This window comes from Leguminivora glycinivorella, chromosome 14 (genome assembly GCF_023078275.1).
Source record: "Leguminivora glycinivorella isolate SPB_JAAS2020 chromosome 14, LegGlyc_1.1, whole genome shotgun sequence".
NCBI classification, from domain to species: domain Eukaryota; kingdom Metazoa; phylum Arthropoda; class Insecta; order Lepidoptera; family Tortricidae; genus Leguminivora; species Leguminivora glycinivorella.
Genome location: NC_062984.1, coordinates 14,636,130 through 14,658,766, shown reverse-complemented (window position 1 = coordinate 14,658,766; position 22,637 = coordinate 14,636,130). Strand labels below are relative to the sequence as shown.

The 22,637-nt window shown below is 38.4% G+C and overlaps 1 protein-coding gene across 1 annotated transcript; it reads left to right on the top strand.

The window, feature by feature from the left end:
- The first annotated feature begins 736 nt into the window (after window positions 1–736).
- Window positions 737–22,298, top strand: LOC125233283 (ubiquitin carboxyl-terminal hydrolase 31). The gene is made up of 14 exons (XM_048139237.1): window positions 737–1,184; window positions 1,276–1,467; window positions 2,015–2,149; window positions 3,398–3,532; window positions 4,599–4,702; window positions 5,984–6,104; window positions 6,587–6,734; window positions 7,331–7,477; window positions 8,333–8,517; window positions 9,137–9,243; window positions 9,842–9,973; window positions 12,747–12,842; window positions 18,951–19,972; window positions 20,561–22,298. The coding sequence occupies exons 1-14, from the start codon at window positions 849–851 to the stop codon at window positions 20,599–20,601; spliced, it is 2,901 nt and encodes a 966-aa protein (XP_047995194.1). The 5' UTR covers window positions 737–848; the 3' UTR covers window positions 20,602–22,298.
- Window positions 22,299–22,637: the final 339 nt, after the last annotated feature.

Sequence of the window (22,637 nt, the reverse complement as noted above, 5' to 3'; positions counted from 1 at the left end):
AGCTCTAGGCCCCGTAGTCGAATGGCATTTCTGCGATGCGAAACGCCGCAGAAAGGTAGTCTAGCTCTGTCTCGCCAATATGCAAGAGCGATAGAGATAGATAGCTACGAAAGAGATATTATCCTGAGCGTTTGTGTATTCGGCTACGCACACAGGTTTGGTTCAGGTCTGTTCAATCGTATCCAAGGTAGCCTGCTGCACGCCTGTCGCTGGACGTAGCTGTAAGCAAATACTATATACTATAATACGTGCAGCTTCTGACGTTTCCCATACAATTGAGCGGCAACAATTTTACTAGCGCCATCTAGCGGTTCGAGTTGATCAAAGTAGTTGTTCAGACTTTTATTTGAGTAAATTAAAATAGAAAATGCTATTACTTGATCTACTTTAACATTTTTAGACGGAATAAAACAAAAAAATAAGAATTTGTAATTTTTTTTTAATTTTATGCTGTATGAAACTAAACTATTTTGATCAACTCATGCCGCTAGGAGCGCTAGTGTGCCTGTTGCCAACTTTGGCACCGAGCTGCACGTATTAACTCGTAGAGTTTACATAGTATTTGCTGTAAGTCTGTTTATTCTCTGAAAAATAAATTAAAACACCTATTTTTTAAAAAGGTATATGTAGCCCCGCCATAAAAATACAGACTAAACATTTCATGAACACGAAGTTTTATCTGTGGACGAGCACTCACCATTCACTCATTCATTCCTTTACATTCGATCGAATCAAAATGGCGCTTATGTCAGTGACATATCTATTGCAATTGCAATGCAATGTTTTATAATCAGATTTCTTTTTGTTATAGCCCTTTTCAAGTATAATTATAGAATAAAACAGTGATTATGTCGTCTAATAATTTGTCATCAGTTTTAAAATCATGTTCGGAGAGTGAATTAATAAACGAAGTTGCGGATAATAACATGACACCAAAACAGGTGGAAGGATCCCGACTAAAAAGGACCTTTACGTTGCCTCGCAATCCCTTTGGTACCTCTAAACCAGGATCCAGCAAAAGTAAGAGCAATGATAGCGACAATAAGCAAGTCAGTGCCAGCTCTACAATCGCAGAATCCGCGAAGGACGACGGTGTAATAGAGAGGAAGTTGTTTAGAAGGCCATCATGGAAGCGATTTCTGAACAAAATAGCTCAACATATGAGCACCGTTAATGTGTCCGGGGTAAGAAGTTCTAATTAGTTTCTGAGCGTAATTCTATTATGCTCATTTTATTAACTATTGACTAAATTATTAATGATATGTTTCTTTACAGGTAAAATCAGCCCCAGCAGTATTGAATGGAGAGAGAGTTCCATGCAGCGGTGACCCTCCATGGCCCCCAGGCTCCACTCCAGCTGCTACAGGCATCAAAAACCATGGCAACACTTGTTACATGAATGCTGTACTGCAGTGCCTTTCACATACTGATGTTATTGCGGAATATTTTGTGCTAGATCATTACAAGGTATTTTTAATTATGATTACGAACCATTATGAGGGACTATGCAGGTTTAGTTTAGTAATTATTTTAATTTTATTATTATTATCTGAACATTATATTCCAATAGGAATATTATTAGATTGTTTAAGACAGGGATGTCGACAAACATTGGTAACATGCATGGACTTCCACTAAATTTGCAATTTGACAGTGACTTTGTGGCTGGTTAAGATCATGCTTGTTGCATGTTTGTTTGCTGTTGTTAAAAAAATACTTGAATAATTTAATATCCAGTTTTGAGATAGCTCAATTTCATTGAAGATTTGTTTACATAGTCACTTTGTCTTTTTGAGTGACAAAGGTTATAAGGTTACCCTTTGCTTAGGAAAAACCTTCAATTTTAATTGATTTTCAGAAAATTATTATCTCAATAACTCTAAATGATGTATTTCACACAAAGGGCTATAATCAACATAACAAAGGCAGATTTGCATCTCATAATAAATAAATAACATATTCATAACAATGCACTACTTCTAATACTAACTATATTTATTTGTATTGTTTACAGGTAGACTTACAAAAAAGGAATAAAATTAATTCTAAAAAATATGGCACAAAGGGTGAGGTAACAGAACAACTGGCAACTCTTCTGAAAGCTCTCTGGGCTTGTAGGTACACGCCTGACATGAGTACTGCATTCAAGGTGAGTTATTGTATCAGCAATTTAAGTTCATTAAAACATGTTTTACTTGTTACTGTTTATCAATGCATGACATCACACTGATGTTAAGCTTCCATGGATTGACACACGCACATCAGACATGGGAGAATGATGTCTATAGGTGTCTTGCATGCCTAGACATACAGAACAATGTCAACCTTTTGATTTTTAATTAACATACTAGACCAGTGGTGGGCAAAGAGCTTAATTTTCCGGCAAAGGATTATGTCTGGACCACTACCAGTCCTTCAAAATAGTGGGTGATATGGCCAGCACTGTAGTTAAAACGCATTTTTGGGTGTAAACCTAACCCGTCTCTAAAATTCCTTCAAATTTTGGCCCATAATTAAAAAAAAAATCCCTACCACTGTACTAGGCTCTCAGGTATGCCAAGACATCTTCAGTCATGCTGAGGTGTTCTAAGAGTATGCTGACCTAACAAGATAATTATGCCTGAAAATACTAGAGACCTCTCAGGCATACAAACATACTAAGCTGTATTAGCTATGCCTAAGGAAGTCTTAGACAGTATGATAAAGGACCACTTGTCATGGCATGCCAATAGTGTGTGCAAGGCCTTAGCACAAGGTCACAGAGCAATTTATATTTATGTTGATAAATTAATGCTAATGGTGATCTAGTTAAATCCATAATGGTATATAAATTGCTTTTAATTACCTTGACAGTAATATACAGTTTTCCAAACAATGAATCATTGTGGTAAATGACATTATCAGAGATAGCAGTTATGTTGTTCTGGTGAATGAATTTAAAATTGTGTTTAGCCATGGACATTTAAAATGATTATTATAATTTTAATTTTAAAGGATGATGTCAACCATTGTCAACAATAATTACATTCAGTTTGTGTAAGAATTAAAATATATAATGGAAACAAAATAAATGAAACAGGAATATAGTTACACTCTTCCCATAAAAGGTTCAAAAACTACAAGAGAAAGCACCACCATCTGTTTGCCTTAATTTTAACTATACTTTGGCACAGCCACCGTGTCAGCTGTCAGCGGAAACAGGAAGCAAATTAGAAGAATGTAGAGAGAACAGTTGTCTTCCCATAAAATATAGAATTTCTTACTATTTTTCCTACTATTAAGTTCTGGGTTATGTTTCAGTATAGATTTCATGTGGTTGCAGAAGCTTTTCTTTAAGATTTTGTGTCAATTGGTGAAAATATGACAATTATTAATACGATTTTTCATTTTTTGACAGGGTGCAGTGGAGAGGCATGGCATGCAGTATAGAGGGAACAGCCAACATGATGCACAAGAGTTTCTTTTTTGGTTGCTAGATAAGGTTCATGAAGATCTAAACACTGCCACTAAAAAGAAATATAAAACCATTAAGGTAATAAAATCTACAATACTACATTTGTATGATTTGGAGAATTCATAATTTGTGATTTAGTATATCATTTCAAAAACATTTTGTCTTAAACATATTTACTATCAGGGTTTCCTTATGCAATGTTCATAGACAATCACAGCAATATATACATAATCATAGGATACCTAGGTATCCCACCTAAAGGGGTAGGCAGAGCACATGAACTTGCACATGACTTCTATGACACCCATGGGAAGAAAGGGGGTGGTGAAATTCTTAACCCGTCACCACATGGGTAATCACAGCAATACATTTTATAAAACAGAACTTCTTTAAAAAATGAGTAATAAAATTTAAGTAGGAAATTGAACGAGTCCGTTTTTTTATCACATACTTGGCGTAAGTGCGTTTTCACATTATCCGATCCGATATCGGATGTCGGAAGGATTTCAAAGGCAAAAATCTAAGATGGCGGCTCACAGACCAACCCCTATAGACATCCATTACAAGACGACTCGCGGTCACCAGCCTTACTTTTATTTGCCATGATATAAGCGCGGGCGCTCGCCGTGCCCGATCAGTAACGACCAAGTAACCGACCCGAAAGCAGCTCGTGTTTTTCGCAATAAAAAAATTGAAAAAGGGTATTTTGATGCCTTAAAGATGTCCACCTGTAGTGTGAAATGGTGTGAAAAGGTAACAAGAAGATCAAATTTAAAAACAGACGGTATTACATTCCACAAATAAGTCATATTTATAATTTATTCAGAGCCGGCATAGGTCAACTTACACTGGCTACTTACGCGACCCTTTTCATCTGGCGCGACTACCTGCCGTCCTTGAAACGACCAATCGCAGCGCGCTAAACACATTCCCCTCCCGCTCCTCGCGCCTCAAGCACTGGTGATTTGTAGCGCGCACAAAATTTACAATATTGGCACTATAGGAGGTTCTCTGTGTGGCGGCTTAAATGTATGGGATATCGGTCCTACATCCGATATCTGATCGGATAATGTGAAAACGCACTAATTTACACTGTCAGTTCATGATTTAACACATGTTTTAATATGTATGTTGTATATTCCAGAACACGTGTGGTAAACCTGACGAGGTGGTAGCTGCGGAAACATTAGCTAATCATGCTAGACGAAATAGTTCATTTGTCCAGGCAGTATTTCAAGCTCAATACCGGTAATCATTTATTCATATTCATTCATATAGTGTCCATGCACTTTCACAGGTTCTAAATCATGGTAATGGTACCGAATTTCCTATGAAGGTGCTAGTGATAAATAGAAAAGAAACTATGGTAGAATTATGCAGGCTCTGCGTACCCCGTGTGTGTATGGAGCCCCGTCCATCCGCCGAGCAAAGGGTGTATAACCGCCCGGCTCATAGAAACCATTCCAAAAAAAAGGTAGAATTATGCTAGTCACTATTAATAGTAACCAACAATGTGGTACTTTTTGCCTGAAAATGTCACATACATCATATCGTAAACGCGTACCTTAATTCGTATTGTCAAGACAAATTTGCTCGTCATCATGAAATGACACGGCCCATACCAGAAATGGGCAGGCCAGTAAAAATCGAGTTATAGGAATGCCCTAATGTGTGCTAAAAAAATATTAATGAAAGCCAGTCATATGCTGCCCGCATTTAGTAGCACTATTTATAGCACATGTGAGATAAAGATCAAGGCCACAGCAATCTGATACAGATGAGTCACAGCAGTAATTTGTTTTGTACAGTTTTAACTCACAATGCATATGCATATAGGCTTAGGGTGAATGGCTTTGATTTGATGTTTGTTTTATTTAATGAAGCCCCCAAATAAATTATTCTCATTAATTTTAAAACGTTCTGGTCGTTTTGAACAACGGAATTTTGAATATAATGCCACTCATTAGCATTGTAACAAGTTATTTTCTTTAGGATAAAATTAGTGTTAGTGCTCTTACTTGAACACATTCAGTGCTGACAACCTGGGTCGCTCCCAGGTTCCGATAGTCTGCCGGAGGGCGCCGTGGTGAATGACATACATCGATCCCAGCGCGCCCTCACGAACGGCAAAGAGGATGAAACGCTGGAGTGGGTTTAGTTGGTAGGGCCAAGTTTCCCCCCTCTCGCTAGGGGAGGGGAAAGAAACGGCGAGTCCCATACAACTGCATTCCCACTCCGTCAAAAATAAATGGTCCCGATAGTCGTCTTTGGTACTTGCTTGGTAAAGGGCACATCAGCAGTCTTGATATTGGGCACTGTTTTAGACGAGCCATATACACTACCAAAGACATATGTATATAATACTCAATCCTCTTTGACACTACTGTGTATGCGACTGGCGTGTAGTATCGACTCGTTTGAAAAGTGTGCAAAAGAATCCCAGGCTGTAGGTTGCAGTAAAATCTTGTATTCGAAACAGCATATGTATAGTGTGATAAAAAGCCATATTGATGTGAAATATGTTGACAGGTCGGCATTGACATGCGCGAAGTGTGAACGGACATCGTGTACATTCGACCCTTTCCATTGCGTGAGCGTTCAGCTACCTCCCAGGCCGGCCGCTGCACAAATCTCCCCCTTACCTGTTAATGTGAGTATATAATATTTTAACGATTCGCGACCTCGTCCATATATAAAAGTATTAGTATTTTTATATTTTATTTGCCCATGGCTTCGCTCGCGTTAAATTCGAAAATTGGGGTATTATCCATACAAACGTCCCCCCGCCCCCATTTTAGGGTGTGGGGGGGGGGGGGGGGAACTAAGGGGCTAGAAAGAGACAAAAAGTAGCCTATGTCACTCTCCATTCGTTCAACTATCTCCACTTAAAAAATCACGTCAATACGTCGCTCTGTTCTGCCGTGGAAGACGGGCAAATAAACTGACAAACACTTTTCCATTTTTAATATTAGTAGGGATACATATATAAATAATTCAGGCTTTATAATAATTATGTTTCACTGCTGAGCACTGACCTCTGAGCGAGAGTCTCTCGAGATGTTGTTCGAGACTCTTCGCTATGAGACCGTTAATGTTTATTATTATTATTTTATTATTATATGTTATTTTCAGGTTGTATATGTGAACCAACAACCCCGCCAAGTCCGCATCGGCATAGAACTAAAGCCCAACTCCACAATGGAAGACCTGCGAACAACCCTACACACTGATACTGGCATCGAACGTGATAACATAATTCTGGCTGAAATCAATGAAACTGGTATGAAAACCCGTGTATTGCTATGGTACACTGATTTAAACTTTCATGATTTTTACACATATTCAAAATTGCAAACGGGATTAAGTCCCGTGTAAGTAGTAATACGCGATTAAGTCTCATTTGCAATTTTAAATATTGCTATGGTATTTCATGCTCAATAGGGCGCGAATCCGCAATGTTATGTTCTGAGACGATTGTCAACAGGAAATTGGTTTAAGATAATTTGTACAGATTTGTTTATCCTTTTCTATTTTGTTACTTACTTCAGATTTCATGGACTTACGAGTAACTATACAGGGTTGACACTCTTATAGTTCAAGCGTCATAGGACAGACTAACCCATATATGCCCATAGGGTCGTTTTCGACCCACTGCTGAAAACACACTACTACTCATTAAAATAAGTAAAAGAATAAGGTCACCTCAAAAAATAGGGGAAAAAAATGTGTTGGGCACATATGGGCTAAGCTAAGTTAGCAGCAATTTCGGAAGAGCATCCTGAACAATCAAAGTTACAGTCAACTTATATGACTCTAATATGACAGTTTCAACCCTCTACTATTAAAAACTGAGTCATAATTATATTTGTGTGTCAGGCTGGTGCGTCGCGCGCGCGGGGTGGGAGCCGGCGGGCTTGGATTTTGGCGCGCTGTATTGTATGGAGGCGCCGCCACTACTTCAAACACCGACCACGCCTTATCTGCTCATACTCTGGGTCAACTTACTCGACGGGGAGCGTTTCGGTAAGTGATTCAATGTATTTTTCTACTCGTCTACTGTAATCTGTCAATTAGGACACCACAGACTAAACTATAAGTGCTAACTTTTCAGTGTTGGATACTCTATGGCAGTTCCGACTCAACTATAATAATCTCATTATAGTTGACTTTAGTTAACTTTAATAATTTCAAAAATAGAACTTCATACAATTTCTATACTAATTTGCGATACCTGGCAATTTTTTTTTTATCTGTCGCGTTATCGGCCAATCAGAGACGGTTATTATAAATAATTGGTTGCTAGGTAATTCGATGTTGATACAACGGTGAACGACGCTATTAACATTAATTTTAACTTGCATAAATGATGATATTTCCGTCCATTGATGATGAAGATGATGACTCGTAGAAAAAGTATTGTATAAAATAGTGATATAATTAAGCTTTTCACTCTCGTACCGTACTATTAGGCCACTCAGCAAGCTTCGTGGCCTAAACATGGTACTCGACTGAAAAGCTTTGTATTATATCACGATTGTATAAAATACTATTAGGGCTGCACCTATTAGAGTATATTCGTTTGTCTTCGTACTCGCTTCGCACACTGAGCGTAGATAATGAACTGTGAGCCGTAGGAATGAGCAGGAACGAGGCCGAGACGGTAGGTAGGAGGAGGCTCTATGCACTTCTGGGTGTCTTAGGACGAGCAACAAATTAGCTCAGATTTTACACTTTTCGATGATAATCTGGAAGTTTGACTTCTACTAGACGGCCAAATACATTACCCAAACTCAGTCTCCGGCCAAATACAAACTCAGTTTTATTTTTTTGCGTCCACACCGCCGTAATTATGATTTACACCAGTTTGTATTACCACAGGGTCACCATACGCGATGCAAGTGCCCCGCGAGACGTCATACGAAGACCTACAGAAGTTGCTACTTAAGGAAATGAGCGCGGTGGTGGCCGAGCGCGTGCTGGAAGGTGCGCAGGGCGCCGACATTTTCCGCGCGCGCATTGCGGAGGCGCACCGACCCAGGGACCCCGCCTACTTGCAACCCGAGGTACCAACACATTCATTCTTAAACAGTCAATGACGTCACTGAGGCACGCTATATTCTACAGTCTCGACTAGAAGCCGGAGATACTACTGGAGATGAGCGCGGTGGTGGCCGAGCGCGTGCTCGAGGGTGCGCAGGGCACCGACATTTTCCGCGCGCGCATTGCGGAGGCGCACCGACCCAGGGACCCCGCCTACTTGCAACCCGAGGTACCTACATATAAACTCTTAAACACCTGATGACGTCACTGAGGCACGCTACAGTCCAATGTTAATCTACATTCCAATATACGAAGACTAGTAGCGGAGCGTTATAGCTCTTCTTTTCTGACGCGATGCTGGTCAAGCCGAACTTGTTTCAGCCGAAAATCACTCCGAAGTTTTCTTCGCCGGCATCGCAGGCAGTGAGGCAATAATGTGTATCTTACGTAACGATTACCGCCCTAAAAATACTCATGGTGGCAATCGTTTACGCTCCGCAGCGAAAGAAACTCCAATTCACTTCGTCCCAATAATACGGGAGAATGATAGAGAGAGACTACCATACGCTACGAAGCGGAGCGATGTTATCCTTTACATTTACCTAAATGAATGTAACGTTTAAAGCGAATGTTTTGTTCCAGCTTCCCCACCCCTTGTTCGCGCTGGACGTGGAGCAGGCGCTGTGTGCGCACGACAAGCACCCGCACCTCCGACTCGAACTGTTGTGGGACCCGGCGCACAGAGACAGGTACAGACACGATAATATTATTACAGTAAACGGCGATAAAGAATGCACATCGGTCTTTGGAAAGAGATAATTAACGTCACATAAGCAAGAAAGAGACAACGCTCTACGAAGACGAAAAACCGATGTGCAATCATTACCGCCGGGTAGGTACTGTATATTATATTAGCAATGTACACTATAATAAAGCAGATAAAACTGCAAAAATGTTAGCAAATGACAATGGGATATCGGACTCTGACCTTCATTCCTTTTAAAAACTACCCAGTCCTTTGCCAGTAGTTGGACACCGTAGACTAACAATAATAAAAACAATAATTTCTGCCCCTAATAATCCTTTTTTGTGCTATCCAACATTCGTGTAATTTTAAAAACCCTTACAAGCAAATTGCTTTTTTGTGTTCTTCAACATTCGTGTGATTTTAAAAACCCTTCCAAGCATATTCACTTGACGCTGACATGTCATTGAGGACAACGAAAAGTCGTGCTACCATTTGCAATGAACATTACGATGTATTATTTTCGTGGGTCTCTAAGCACGGTCAGTTGTCCAGTGGAAACCAAGTAACAAGCAGTCTTAAACATCTCAATGTCGTTACAGTATAATCCGGGACCCACTAGAAGCGTGCGAGGTGCACGTGTCGGCGCACAACTCGGCCGCGCCGCTGACGCTGCACGCGTGCCTCGCGCACTACACGCGCGCTGAACAGCTGGCCCAGGAGGACGCTTGGCGGTGAGTGTTACTCCAGCATAGTTTACGGGATACCCTAGAGGCGTGTGCACGTGCACGCGTTGGCAATAACTTTGCATGTTTCACGCGTGCCTCACGAACTACACGCGCGCTTATAAACTGGCGCAGGACGGCGACGGATCATTTTTCCTTTTGAAATCTTGGAAAATATTTATTGAAATAAAAGTAGGTTGATTGAAACCAAGGCTGCACGATACCGCTAGCGTTTATTTTCAACGAGACCATACACGTAATATAATCGTAGCCCTTACTCTTTCTAGTTTATTTTAGAATTCAGTGATATCAGAAGACTGATTAGAAGGTTTCTGAAAAGTGCATGGCGAATTTATCAATGAATTCGTTCATAATTTCTCCAATTTCGCAGCTCACCGTACATTCGAGTATCAAAGTTCTTGTAAAAATCAATAATTCTGTAAATAACAACACATTTTCAAGTTATAGTTATAGCTTGGCGGCTGTCTTTGTATTCATTCCAGTGGTCTCTGTGACGTCGTAAAGACAAGAAACTTATGTGACCCACACCAAAGAATACTAAACATATTATCTGACCAATACTGTATGCAAAATCACTCGACTGAACCATTTCTAGTGTGAAAATTAAACACATTGATATAAGATCTAAAGGGACACTCAAGCCATAATTACATAAGATTATTTGCTTGCATATAGTCGTCCAAGTTGCCTTATGCGCTAGCATTAATTTAGCAATACTACGTAATACTGTACAATATAAAATGAACGCTATTAGCAGTATTAACATGTTCAGTCCACAATTCAAATTCACAAAACTTATCTTACAGAAATATTCGATAGCCTTAAATATTAGCAATTCAAATAATGATAGTATCCAACAAAATGTACTGGCCTTTAAATATTTCCGCCTTATTTCAACATTATATACCATTAGAATTTTAAAGTAAAACATTCCAGTGGCCACAAGTAACCAATGGCTCATTATGAGATAAGGCAACATTAATAAAACTGCTACAAAATCAGCAGTAACATCATGTACACTTATATTAAAACATATCATAATTATAACACTAGTGATAATAAGATTCATACACACATAGTTCTGGAACAGTCTCGATTTTGGTATTAGAGTCCATGATATTCCTCCAAAGCTAAGACAGATGACGCTGAGTAGTAAGTCCACAATGAACAAGGTTTGGTGTACTGAAGGCAACACTTCGTCTAATGGACTGTATGTTAATGTCATATTCACACAAAGTTCAGTTATAGCGTTCGAAGCTTCGGTATTATTTTGAATCATTGTTTTGTAGTCTTTTTTCTTAACTTCTGCACTTTAGGTTTTGTCCTACTGTTATGAAATCTTTAATTTTATAATTTGGTATATTTTCATATTTGTAATGTAGGTATTTATTCTAATGTTTTTATTTTACTGTTTTGTTTCTGTAGTTTCTAACACGGGCGTGTTTGCAACTAAGACAAGACATAAATAAGCGTATCTTATTTAAAACACAAGTGCAAATAAATCACTATCCACGGTTACACTAATTACTCCTTAGCAATTGCCCACAAAGAGGGTAATAACCGCAACTGCCTCAATTTTCCTTAAGCACTTGAAATATTTTTGTAGTCTATTTATACATTAGCGTATTTGCAATGTAATAATTTTATTGCAGACAGACATTGACCAGTCATAAATAATTAAACGTTATCGTGGTAATGAGCCCTCTCGGCAATATTTTTGTTATCAACTCCATTGTTGCAAAAGTAGTTTGTATATTTATGAAGTTCTTACAGTTTCCTTCCCACTGTTAAGTGGTCAATAATGACGTAGATGAGATGCTAAAAACTTCACAAGAAAGACACTTGAATTTTATTACAAATTTTCATGATTTTTTTGTTCCGGTGTATGTCTGTAATCAAATACTGAAGCGACTATGACTCATCTCGCTCTAAACGCACTTTCGATGACACTGAAATCTTACATAATATAATATAGTAAACCCAGTCAGAGTACTGATTTCAACTCAATAGAGGTTCACGGCTTTGTTCCACTATTGAAGTCACTGTATTGTAAATATACTAGTACGATCACTGATATAAAGTAAACATAGCGTACTACTGCGTAGTAATTCTAGTACGTATACTAGACGGGCAATCCAGAACGAATGGAGGCCGTTATTTTCGGCGTTTGACGTCAGTCGCCGAATGAAAGAATACGTATAGTAATTAGAGACGAAACTGCTATGCAACAATTTTTCGCATTTGCTGCTATTTATACATATGTGAGTGTGCACGGGAAAACGTCCCACTTTGTCGATTGCTATAAAGCCGCTTTGTCAGTTTATTCATATAAAGATACAAGTAAATCTCGCCTTAATTGTAACCGACAAAGTGGGACGTTTTACTATAAGTAAACACACTCACAATTATTATAATTCAATAGTTGTTATTAATACATTATATGTATTTAAATTGCGATAAAAAAATAATAAGTTAAAAGTAGTGCAATGACGGAATCTACTACTAATATTATAAATACTATAATATTATGGGAAAGTGTGTGTGTCTGTTTGTTTGTCCGTCTTTCACGGCAAAACGGAGCGACAAATTGACGTGTTTTTTTAAGTGGAGATAGTTGAAGGGATGTAGAGTGACATAGGCTACTTTTAGTCTCTTTCTAACGCGAGCGAAGCCGCGGGCAAAAGCTAGTCCTTTATAAATGAACGGATATCAGATACGACATTACGCTAATTATCCATTATGACTTTTGTTTCGGTTGCAGGTGCCCCCAATGCCAAAGGTATATGCCAGTCGTTAAGACGCTCGGCCTCTGGTCGCTGCCTGATATCTTGGTCATTCATCTCAAACGGTTTCGGCAGTAAGTACCTACCCTACCCACAGAAATATATTTGATAACCACTTGACAGTCCTACGATAGCATAGTATCCAAAAAAAAATTCCCGTAGACAGTCCTACGATACCTTACTATCCAAAAGAGGGGATGGAGACACAGTTGATTAAAGTGACATCTAGCGAAATATTGCGGCATTATTTACTTATTTTCTTGATACAATAACGTAGCCTAACTACATAGTTTGCTACAAAAAGTATAGATGGCAGTGTACGCTCGTTACTTAGTGAATGAAAAAATAAATTCGGCAGTGCCTTGTCAAACTCCGCGTGTTTGTGTTTGATTTTGAATTTGTTTAATTTTTTTTGGATATCTTCATGAGAACTGTATGCGTTGGTTGTGGTATCATTATAAAGGTAAAATAGTATATTTCTCTAATACGTAATAAAAAAAGGGGGTCATCGCTCAAAATTTCCTGTAATTTAAGTAATAGTCAAATAAAAAATTTCTTCATTTTTTTCGATTAGATAAGTTTAACCTTGATTTATAGTATATAATCATACATATTTTACTATCACTATAATTTTATTTCAAGTACTGTACGTTCATTTATACCGAAGTATTTTTTTTTGAACTATACCTTGTGTAGTTTAGAAGATACAGACGTTTTTGTAAAAAGTTGTGAATGCGCAGCGCGCTGCGCGCGTCGCTTTAAAAACCAGGACGGTTGACCGGAATATGGTCGCGCGGGCTGGACTGTCAAGTGGTTAAGACACTTATTTTATTGATTTTTGTTGTATAAATAGACCCAGAGCCCAGGCCCGCCAGACCTTCCTCAAATTCTCAAGGATGAAACTTTGGGACAATGTAGAGTTCATATCGGCGGTTAATGTGTGCATATTTTCTAGTTCGGCCCATCGGCCAATTTTTTGCTATCAAGTGATGAAGGTGAAAAAAAAAAGTGCTTACTTTCCTTAAATTCTCAAGGCTGATTTTTATATATGTGTTAGAGCACGTTGTTAGAAATTGGTTATCATCAATGCCAGACCGTTTCCGCCGGCCATAACTTTTGCCAGACGCGACAAAGTTGGCAAAAAACGACTCTAACTTACCTCATTTTCTCAAGCCTGATTTTGATATATGATACGCAGGGACCTATAACTAGACCGTTTGTAAGCAGCCAGACCAATCGGATGGACCCAACCATCCGCCAGACCGACTTAAAGTTTCGATATGAGCATTAGTAGAATTGAAATATTCCGGGTCTATAAAAGCTAAAAACTTGAATTTTCTACATTAAGCTACGTGTATATTGTATACTTGACGTTATAAGCGACTTTCAAAAATTTTACTTCTAAGGAAATAAAAAAATGAAAGTTTATATGTGGTGCAAGATTAATTTTAAGCTATGAATTTTATTTACACTGCGTAAGTACATGTGTATTTTATCATAAATATAACTTTTACCAGACGCGACAAAGTTGGCAAAAAACGACTCTAACTTACCTCATTTTCTCAAGCCTGATTTTGGTATATGATACGCAGGGACCTGTAACCAGACCGTTTGTAAGCAGCCAGACCAATCGGATGGACCCAACCATCCGCCAGACCGACTTAAAGTTTCGATATGAGCATTAGTAGAATTGAAATATTCTGGGTCTATAAAAGCTAAAAACTTGAATTTTCTACATTAAGCTACGTGTATATTGTATACTTGACGTTATAAGCGACTTTCAAAAATTTTACTTCTAAGAAAATAAAAAAATGAAAGTTTATATGTGGTGCAAGATTAATTTTAAGCTATGAATTTTATTTACACTGCGTAAGTACATGTGTATTTTATCATAAATATAACTTTTACCAGACGCGACAAAGTTGGCAAAAAACGACTCTAACTTAGGGTAAGGTGGGCAACAGAGAACCAGTGGTACACAAGGAACCAACGGTTTTATTCGAAAATGCGACGTTGCCAAACTACACTGCGAACATAGGCACGCGCCGCTAAGGTTCCCCCGCTCGCTCCCCAGTCGGCGGCCGGTCCGCGTTGAAATTGCACGTGTAGTGAAGTATTTTGTGATTTTGGACAAGAAAACAGAAAAAAATTAAGTATTCAGTTTTTTTATTTTCTCAGAATGTAGTTATGTTTGATTTATCTAATTAATCAGTTGTGCGGAGTGACTATTTCTCTATCTTTTAGACATTCACTGATGCGGCTTTCTTGTGCCGTTTATTTTTTACCGAATTTAAAAAGTGAAAATGTATATCTAGCACACATTGAACCACAAGGCTAGAGTACTCAATGAACCAGGAGGTTCTCTAGGTAATTCTCTAGTTAGCCTTTGGAAGGTCTATTTTGTACAACTTTTGCCATGTTTAAGAGTTAATATAAATATATCTAATATAACGTTACTATATAGTACAAAAATATATGATAATACATATATTATTTAAGTTTTTTGAAGTGCAAGACTTTATTTTTCATATAACGAAGAATATTATGACGATTACATTAGTAAACTACTCTTAGTTTAAATAAATAAGCATTTTTGACATTGTAAATGTTGTATTTATTAAATTGCCCCATATTTACCTAAATCAGTTTGTATATTTTGCAATTATTTATCAAAAATTATGCAATTATATAATGGTAGGTTCATTGTGTACTAGGCCGGTTCATTGAATACATAGTACCGGTTCAGTCTGTACCAGAGATTGTACACAATGAGCCATTGTTCATCTTTTAAAAAAACTAAAATATCTCGACTTCTATTCAGTTTTATTAAAAAATAATGATGAAAATTTAGAGCTAGATAAATAACAAATGCACTGAATAAAAAAAATTGAATTTGGACCTATTATGACTGACTTATTAAGATTTAAATTTTTGGTGGCTCATTGTTGGCAACCTCACCCTACCTCATTTTCTCAAGCCTGATTTTTTTATATGATACGCAGGGACCTGTAACCAGACCGTTTGTAAGCAGCCAGACCAATCGGATGGACCCAACCATCCGCCAGACCGACTTAAAGTTTCGATATGAGCATTAGTAGAATTGAAATATTCTGGGTCTATAAAAGCTAAAAACTTGAATTTTCTACATTAAGCTACGTGTATATTGTATACTTGACGTAATAAGCGACTTTAAAAAATTTTACTTCTAAGGAAATAAAAAAATGAAAGTTTATATGTGGTGCAAGATTAATTTTAAGCTATGAATTTTATTTACACTGCGTAAGTACATGTGTATTTTATCATAAATATAACTTTTACCAGACGCGACAAAGTTGGCAAAAAACGACTCGAACTTACCTCATTTTCTCAAGCCTGATTTTGGTATATGATACGCAGGGACCTGTAACCAGACCGTTTGTAAGCAGCCAGACCAATCGGATGGACCCAACCATCCGCCAGACCGACTTAAAGTTTCGATATGAGCATTAGTAGAATTGAAATATTCCGGGTCTATAAAAGCTAAAAACTTGAATTTTCTACATTAAGCTACGTGTATATTGTATACTTGACGTAATAAGCGACTTTCAAAAATTTTACTTCTAAGGAAATAAAAAAATGAAAGTTTATATGTGGTGCAAGATTAATTTTAAGCTATGAATTTTATTTACACTGCGTAAGTACATGTGTATTTTATTATAAATTTAAAGAAGAAAAGTAAATTAAACTTTTTTTTCGGTCGTCGAACAAGGTGGTTTAAAATTAGTTTTAAGATCGATCCTTTTTAATTTGTGGGCGAGGGACCTCACACTATGTATAAAGGCACTATGTGTATGTTGCATATAATGTCAAATCCCTCGCATACTACAAAAGTTATTTAAGCATTTATATAAGTTCAGTTAAAATGAGGTGGAAAGTATAAGTGTATATGTTGTGTACACACGTAAAGTATTCTAAACTTTTTATAACGGCATACATGTATTTGAAGAATGCCAAAAATTTATTCGTGTCTGAAAATTCAGCATCTCCGACATGGGTTATAACGGGGTTGATGATGTTCGTATGTTTAACACTTTCGCTACCAAGAACCCGACTGTCGGGCACACCGCTCGTAGAAGCGTAGCCGATTACATGGGTTTCCCCGTATGTAGCGAAAATGTCGTAGCGCCGCGTAGAGCCCGGTTTAGAAAGTGTTAAATGTTTAAACTTCCTAAACTTGTAATTCTAAAGTTCGTCACTTAGGTATGTTACCATGTTTTGTAGGAGAAAGGAAATTCGTTTAGTTATATACCGTTGTAACATTGATTGTTTACTTCTTTGAATTGAATATTTAATTTATAATGCACTGCACCAATTTGTTTTTTCCTTGTTTACGTTATTTATAATATAAAATTCAATTCGTTATTCAAGTTTTTAGCTTTTATAGACCCGGAATATTTCAATTCTACTAATGCTCATATCGAAACTTTAAGTCGGTCTGGCGGATGGTTGGGTCCATCCGATTGGTCTCGCTGCTTACAAATGGTCTAGTTACAGGTCCCTGCGTATCATATATCAAAATCAGGCTTGAGAAAATGAGGTAAGTTAGAGTCGTTTTTTTGCCAACTTTGTCGCGTCTGGTAAAAGTTATATTTATAATAAAATACACATGTAGTTACGCAGTGTAAATAAAATTCATAGCTTAAAATTAATCTTGTACCACATATAAACTTTCATATTTTTATTTCCTTAGAAGTAAAATTTTTGAAAGTCGCTTATTACGTCAAGTATACAATATACACGTAGTTTAATGTAGAAAATTCAAGTTTTTAGCTTTTATAGACCCGGAATATTTCAATTCTACTAATGCTCATATCGAAACTTTAAGTCGGTCTGGCGGATGGTTGGGTCCATCCGATTGGTCTGGCTGCTTACAAACGGTCTAGTTACAGGTCCCTGCGTATCATATATCAAAATCAGGCTTGAGAAAATGAGGTAAGTTAGAGTCGTTTTTTGCCAACTTTGTCGCGTCTGGTAAAAGTTATATTTATAATAAAATACACATGTACTTACGCAGTGTAAATAAAATTCATAGCTTAAAATTAATCTTGCACCACATATAAACTTTCATTTTTTTATTTCCTTAGAAGTAAAATTTTTGAAAGTCGCTTATCACGTCAAGTATACAATATACACGTAGCTTAATGTAGAAAATTCAAGTTTTTAGCTTTTATAGACCCGGAATATTTCAATTCTACTAATGCTCATATCGAAACTTTAAGTCGGTCTGGCGGATGGTTGGGTCCATCCGATTGGTCTGGCTGCTTACAAACGGTCTAGTTACAGGTCCCTGCGTATCATATATCAAAATCAGGCTTGAGAAAATGAGGTAAGTTAGAGTCGTTTTTTGCCAACTTTGTCGCGTCTGGTAAAAGTTATATTTATAATAAAATACACATGTACTTACGCAGTGTAAATAAAATTCATAGCTTAAAATTAATCTTGCACCACATATAAACTTTCATTTTTTTATTTCCTTAGAAGTAAAATTTTTGAAAGTCGCTTATTACGTCAAGTATACAATATACACGTAGCTTAATGTAGAAAATTCAAGTTTTTAGCTTTTATAGACCCGGAATATTTCAATTCTACTAATGCTCATATCGAAACTTTAAGTCGGTCTGGCGGATGGTTGGGTCCATCCGATTGGTCTGGCTGCTTACAAACGGTCTAGTTATAGGTCCCTGCGTATCATATATCAAAATCAGGCTTGAGAAAATGAGGTAAGTTAGAGTCGTTTTTTGCCAACTTTGTCGCGTCTGGCAAAAGTTATGGCCGGCGGAAACGGTCTGGCATTGATGATAACCAATTTCTAACAACGTGCTCTAACACATATATAAAAATCAGCCTTGAGAATTTAAGGAAAGTAAGCACTTTTTTTTTTCACCTTCATCACTTGATAGCAAAAAATTGGCCGATGGGCCGAACTAGAAAATATGCGCACATTAAACGCCGATGTGAACTCTACATTGTCCCAAAGTTTCATCCTTGAGAATTTGAGGAAGGTCTGGCGGGCCTGGGCTCTTGATCTAAAAAAATCGACAGTTTCAATTTCAATGAAAATAATACAAAATAAGAAGTAAAATAAAATCAAAATATGCTCTCGTTTCTTGAATCGGCACTGAACGTCGCATCGTTTGTCGCAGGCAAGCCAAGTGTCGCACGAGTACAAAGTTGACGACGATGGTGGAGTTTCCCCTCAGCGAGCTGGACATGACGCCGCACCTGGCGGCGCGCGGTGGGGGCGGCGCGGGGGACTCGGCCGGACACTCGCGCTCGCCCCGCCGCCGCGCCTCGCGGCCCAGCGCGCCCGCCGACAACACCTACGACCTGTACGCCGTCTGCTACCACCACGGCGACGACCTCGAGACCGGCCACTACACCGCCGCCTGCCGCAACCCCTACGACGACACCTGGTACAAGTTCGACGACTCGCGCGTCACGCCCGTCGACCGCGACGACGCGCAGGCCGAGCTCGTCAACAACACCGCCTACATGCTCTTCTACCGGCGCAGGAAGCCCACCGTCGCGCACGCGCGCGTCTCCGACGACGGCGGCCACTGGGCGCTCCGGATGCCGAGATACGTGAAGCGCCCGAGCGAGACCTTGAACGAGATCCCCGAGGTCCGGGACGAAGTCGCCGACGACGCGAAGATCGAGGCCCCCGGCGACGAGCCCGAGTCCGAGTCGGAGGTGACGCCGCCGACGCGCAGCCCCTCGGCGCGCAGCGTCGCGAGCCTGCCGGACGACGCCGCGGAGCCGCGCCCGGCCGACCCCGCTCCCGTCGCACACGACACCCCCGGCGTCCGGTCCCCGACCCTGCAGCGCCCGCTGATAGTCGAAGTGAACGGCAACCGGCCGAGCGGCAGCGCGAGCGAGTGCGACAACGAACCTAGCGCGTCCGCCGAGCCGTACATCCACAAGGACGTGCACGTGAACCCGAAGATGACGCCCGTGGACGGGCGGCGGCCGCGCTCGGTGGACTACCCGGGCGGCGCGCGCGCGGCGCGCGACGCCAACCGCAACTACGACAGCTCGCCGCTCGTGGCCAGCATCAACGGCGTCGAGTACCACCCCACCACCGAGGACCTCGTGCTCACCATGTTCCAGGACTCCAAGTACATCGTCCCGCGCCACGCCAACATCGCCGGGGAATCTCATAGAACAGGTTAGTATTCTACTATTCAAACTGATATATTCCTCTCTGAAATTGGAGGTCTCGGGTAACGTTATAGTACCAAAGCTGAACACTATACGATTTCGTAGGATTGTAAAGTGAGAGAATTGTAAATCATGCACAAAAGCATGATCATAATATTTGTGTCATATTGACAGCTTTTGAATGAATATTGATTATTTCAAATGTTTACAATAATTCTATATAGGTATATTTACAATGACCTATTCATGTTACGTGAAAACATAAATGCTCTTACGTGAATACATCAGTTGAATGCACTATTTTGTGGAAAAACAATCCTAGAAGAAAGACAATTCAACGCGTCAACGTGAAATATTTGTAACGTGATATCATGATGTGTTCATTACTTACACCTAAACATGGAAATGTGTTCATAATATTTTTGATAGAAAATGACCAATTAGGAACTTAGTACTGTTTAGATTTGTTATTACTGATTTGTTTGTTATGCCGTTCATACATTTACATAGCGATATTTTTACACAAAATAATTAAAGACCCTTAGTGTATCATTTTATTACTCGTATTTGAACTGTAATTTTCGCATTCTTGCAGGTGAAAAGTCTTCCGTTTGGAAAACTCGAATATCCACATGAGAGCAACAGGTACCACTGAAGGGTCAAATGCGGTCCTACCCATTATTTATTTCCTATTTAACCATAGATCTGATTGTTTTTTGTAGTTGACAGTTAATTTATTATGTTTTATAGAGTTTGCTGTAAGAATATGTAACGAGACATTAAATATTGATTACGAATTACTCTGCAGCAAAGTTTGTTCAGTAAATCTGGTCGTTAATTACATACTAGCCAACTCTATAAATTATACAAGACTACAAGATTATAGAAGAATACAAGACTTTATAAATTGGAGCAAGGCTCAAATCTTGCCGGAGAACAGATATTGCTGCAGAGCACTTTTAGGTCTATTTGGCGAAACTACAATTTGACCAGAAGGAAGACCAACTTTTCTAAGCTCTTGTTGAACGTACTAACTTTGCCAATTGAGGCTAAAAAGATCATGTAGTTTCGTAAAACGGACCAATGAACTTTTTATTATATTTAATTTTTGAATAACGATATACAATTTGGAATCTTTAATTCGTTGATTACACATGCCAAAGATTTACTAAAACCGCATAATATTGGACCAGTTTCGATAATTACATAACGTAAAGCATTGTTGTGGTGTAGTGTCGTGTATAGGCTGTAGTTAACAGTAATACCGTAGGTAGCGGGCGTTATCAAATTTTCATAACAAATACCACACTAGTGCCTTGGCCCTTGGGATGTTGTGATTTTAAAAATATAAAACACCATATTTGCTGATTTACAATAGGTATCTAGTAGGAGTTAATAGTTCTATATGGGTCTCACCACATGTGTCAACACGGAGATTCTTTCGGCACGTTTCGGCTTTCCTCTTACCAGTATGGGGTTTTGACGAATCCGCGTCGACATATATGGGGAGGCCCAGGTCGTTTAGCATACGACCGGTACTATCCAAGTGATATAATAGTGGAATTGCAGCAGGTTTCGGTCGGTAAAGGGAATATTATTTGGGCAGCAGCCTCCACCGGGAACGACTTGCAAGGTATCATGTGATTTATCAATAATTATAATTTATTTACGAAATATTGTATATATTGGCTTTTATACTTTGTTTCTACAGATCACAAATTACTTATTGAGTTAAAAATGTAAATACTGAAAATAATATTTTCATATTTGCACATAGGTTAGATTATGTAAGCTGCACTTGATTGTGAAGGTTTTGTTTATAATTTATGTTGAAATTGATTTATTTAAAAGACATTGTTATAAGCGTACAAGTATCAGACTTAATGGCCTAAACGGTACCTGTGATCATCTTGTCAGGGATGCATTGTGCTTCATTTAATCATTAAAAGTAAATCTAATAATATATTTGACCCAATACTCTGGAAAGTGATTCTTGCTGTGTAAGGCTGGCTCTCATTATTAAATATTATAATTTTATTTTTAAATGATTCGAAGGTATACGACCAGTGTCATAAATATATACCCATTCAAGGTTTGTTATACAATAGCAGCTATTGATATTAGGAATTGTTTAATCAAATCTGCATTACATATAAATATTGCGATAAATATAAAAACATCACATACATTCATCAAAATTGAAGATTCATTCTCAATCCATGCGATGGTCGTACAATCTCCGAATATGTATTGTGTTATTTGTTTTAATTTAAAGATGTTTATTTTACTTTCACAACGTTATTTAAAATATAAGTGTTATGTACCTACACGAATATCTGGTTTCATTATTTCTAAATCCTTCCCACAGAAATAAATACCAAAACTAGTTATTTTAATCGATATCAGTTACACCATTTAGTTTATGGTCTTCTCTGCTAAGTATATTACGTAATATATTCACCACTTAAACAACACACGTACATGCCGTACATCTTTAATGTGAGGTCAATTTAGAGTTGGATTTTCTAAACTTTCTTTGGCTATTTTATTACTCCATTCACCTAAGGCTTGCTGATGTAAAAAATATGTTTGAGTAAATAGGTATGCTAAATTACTACAATTTCAACATCCCACGTTCAGTTCAGCCAAGGAGCAGTTAATTATACCAATGC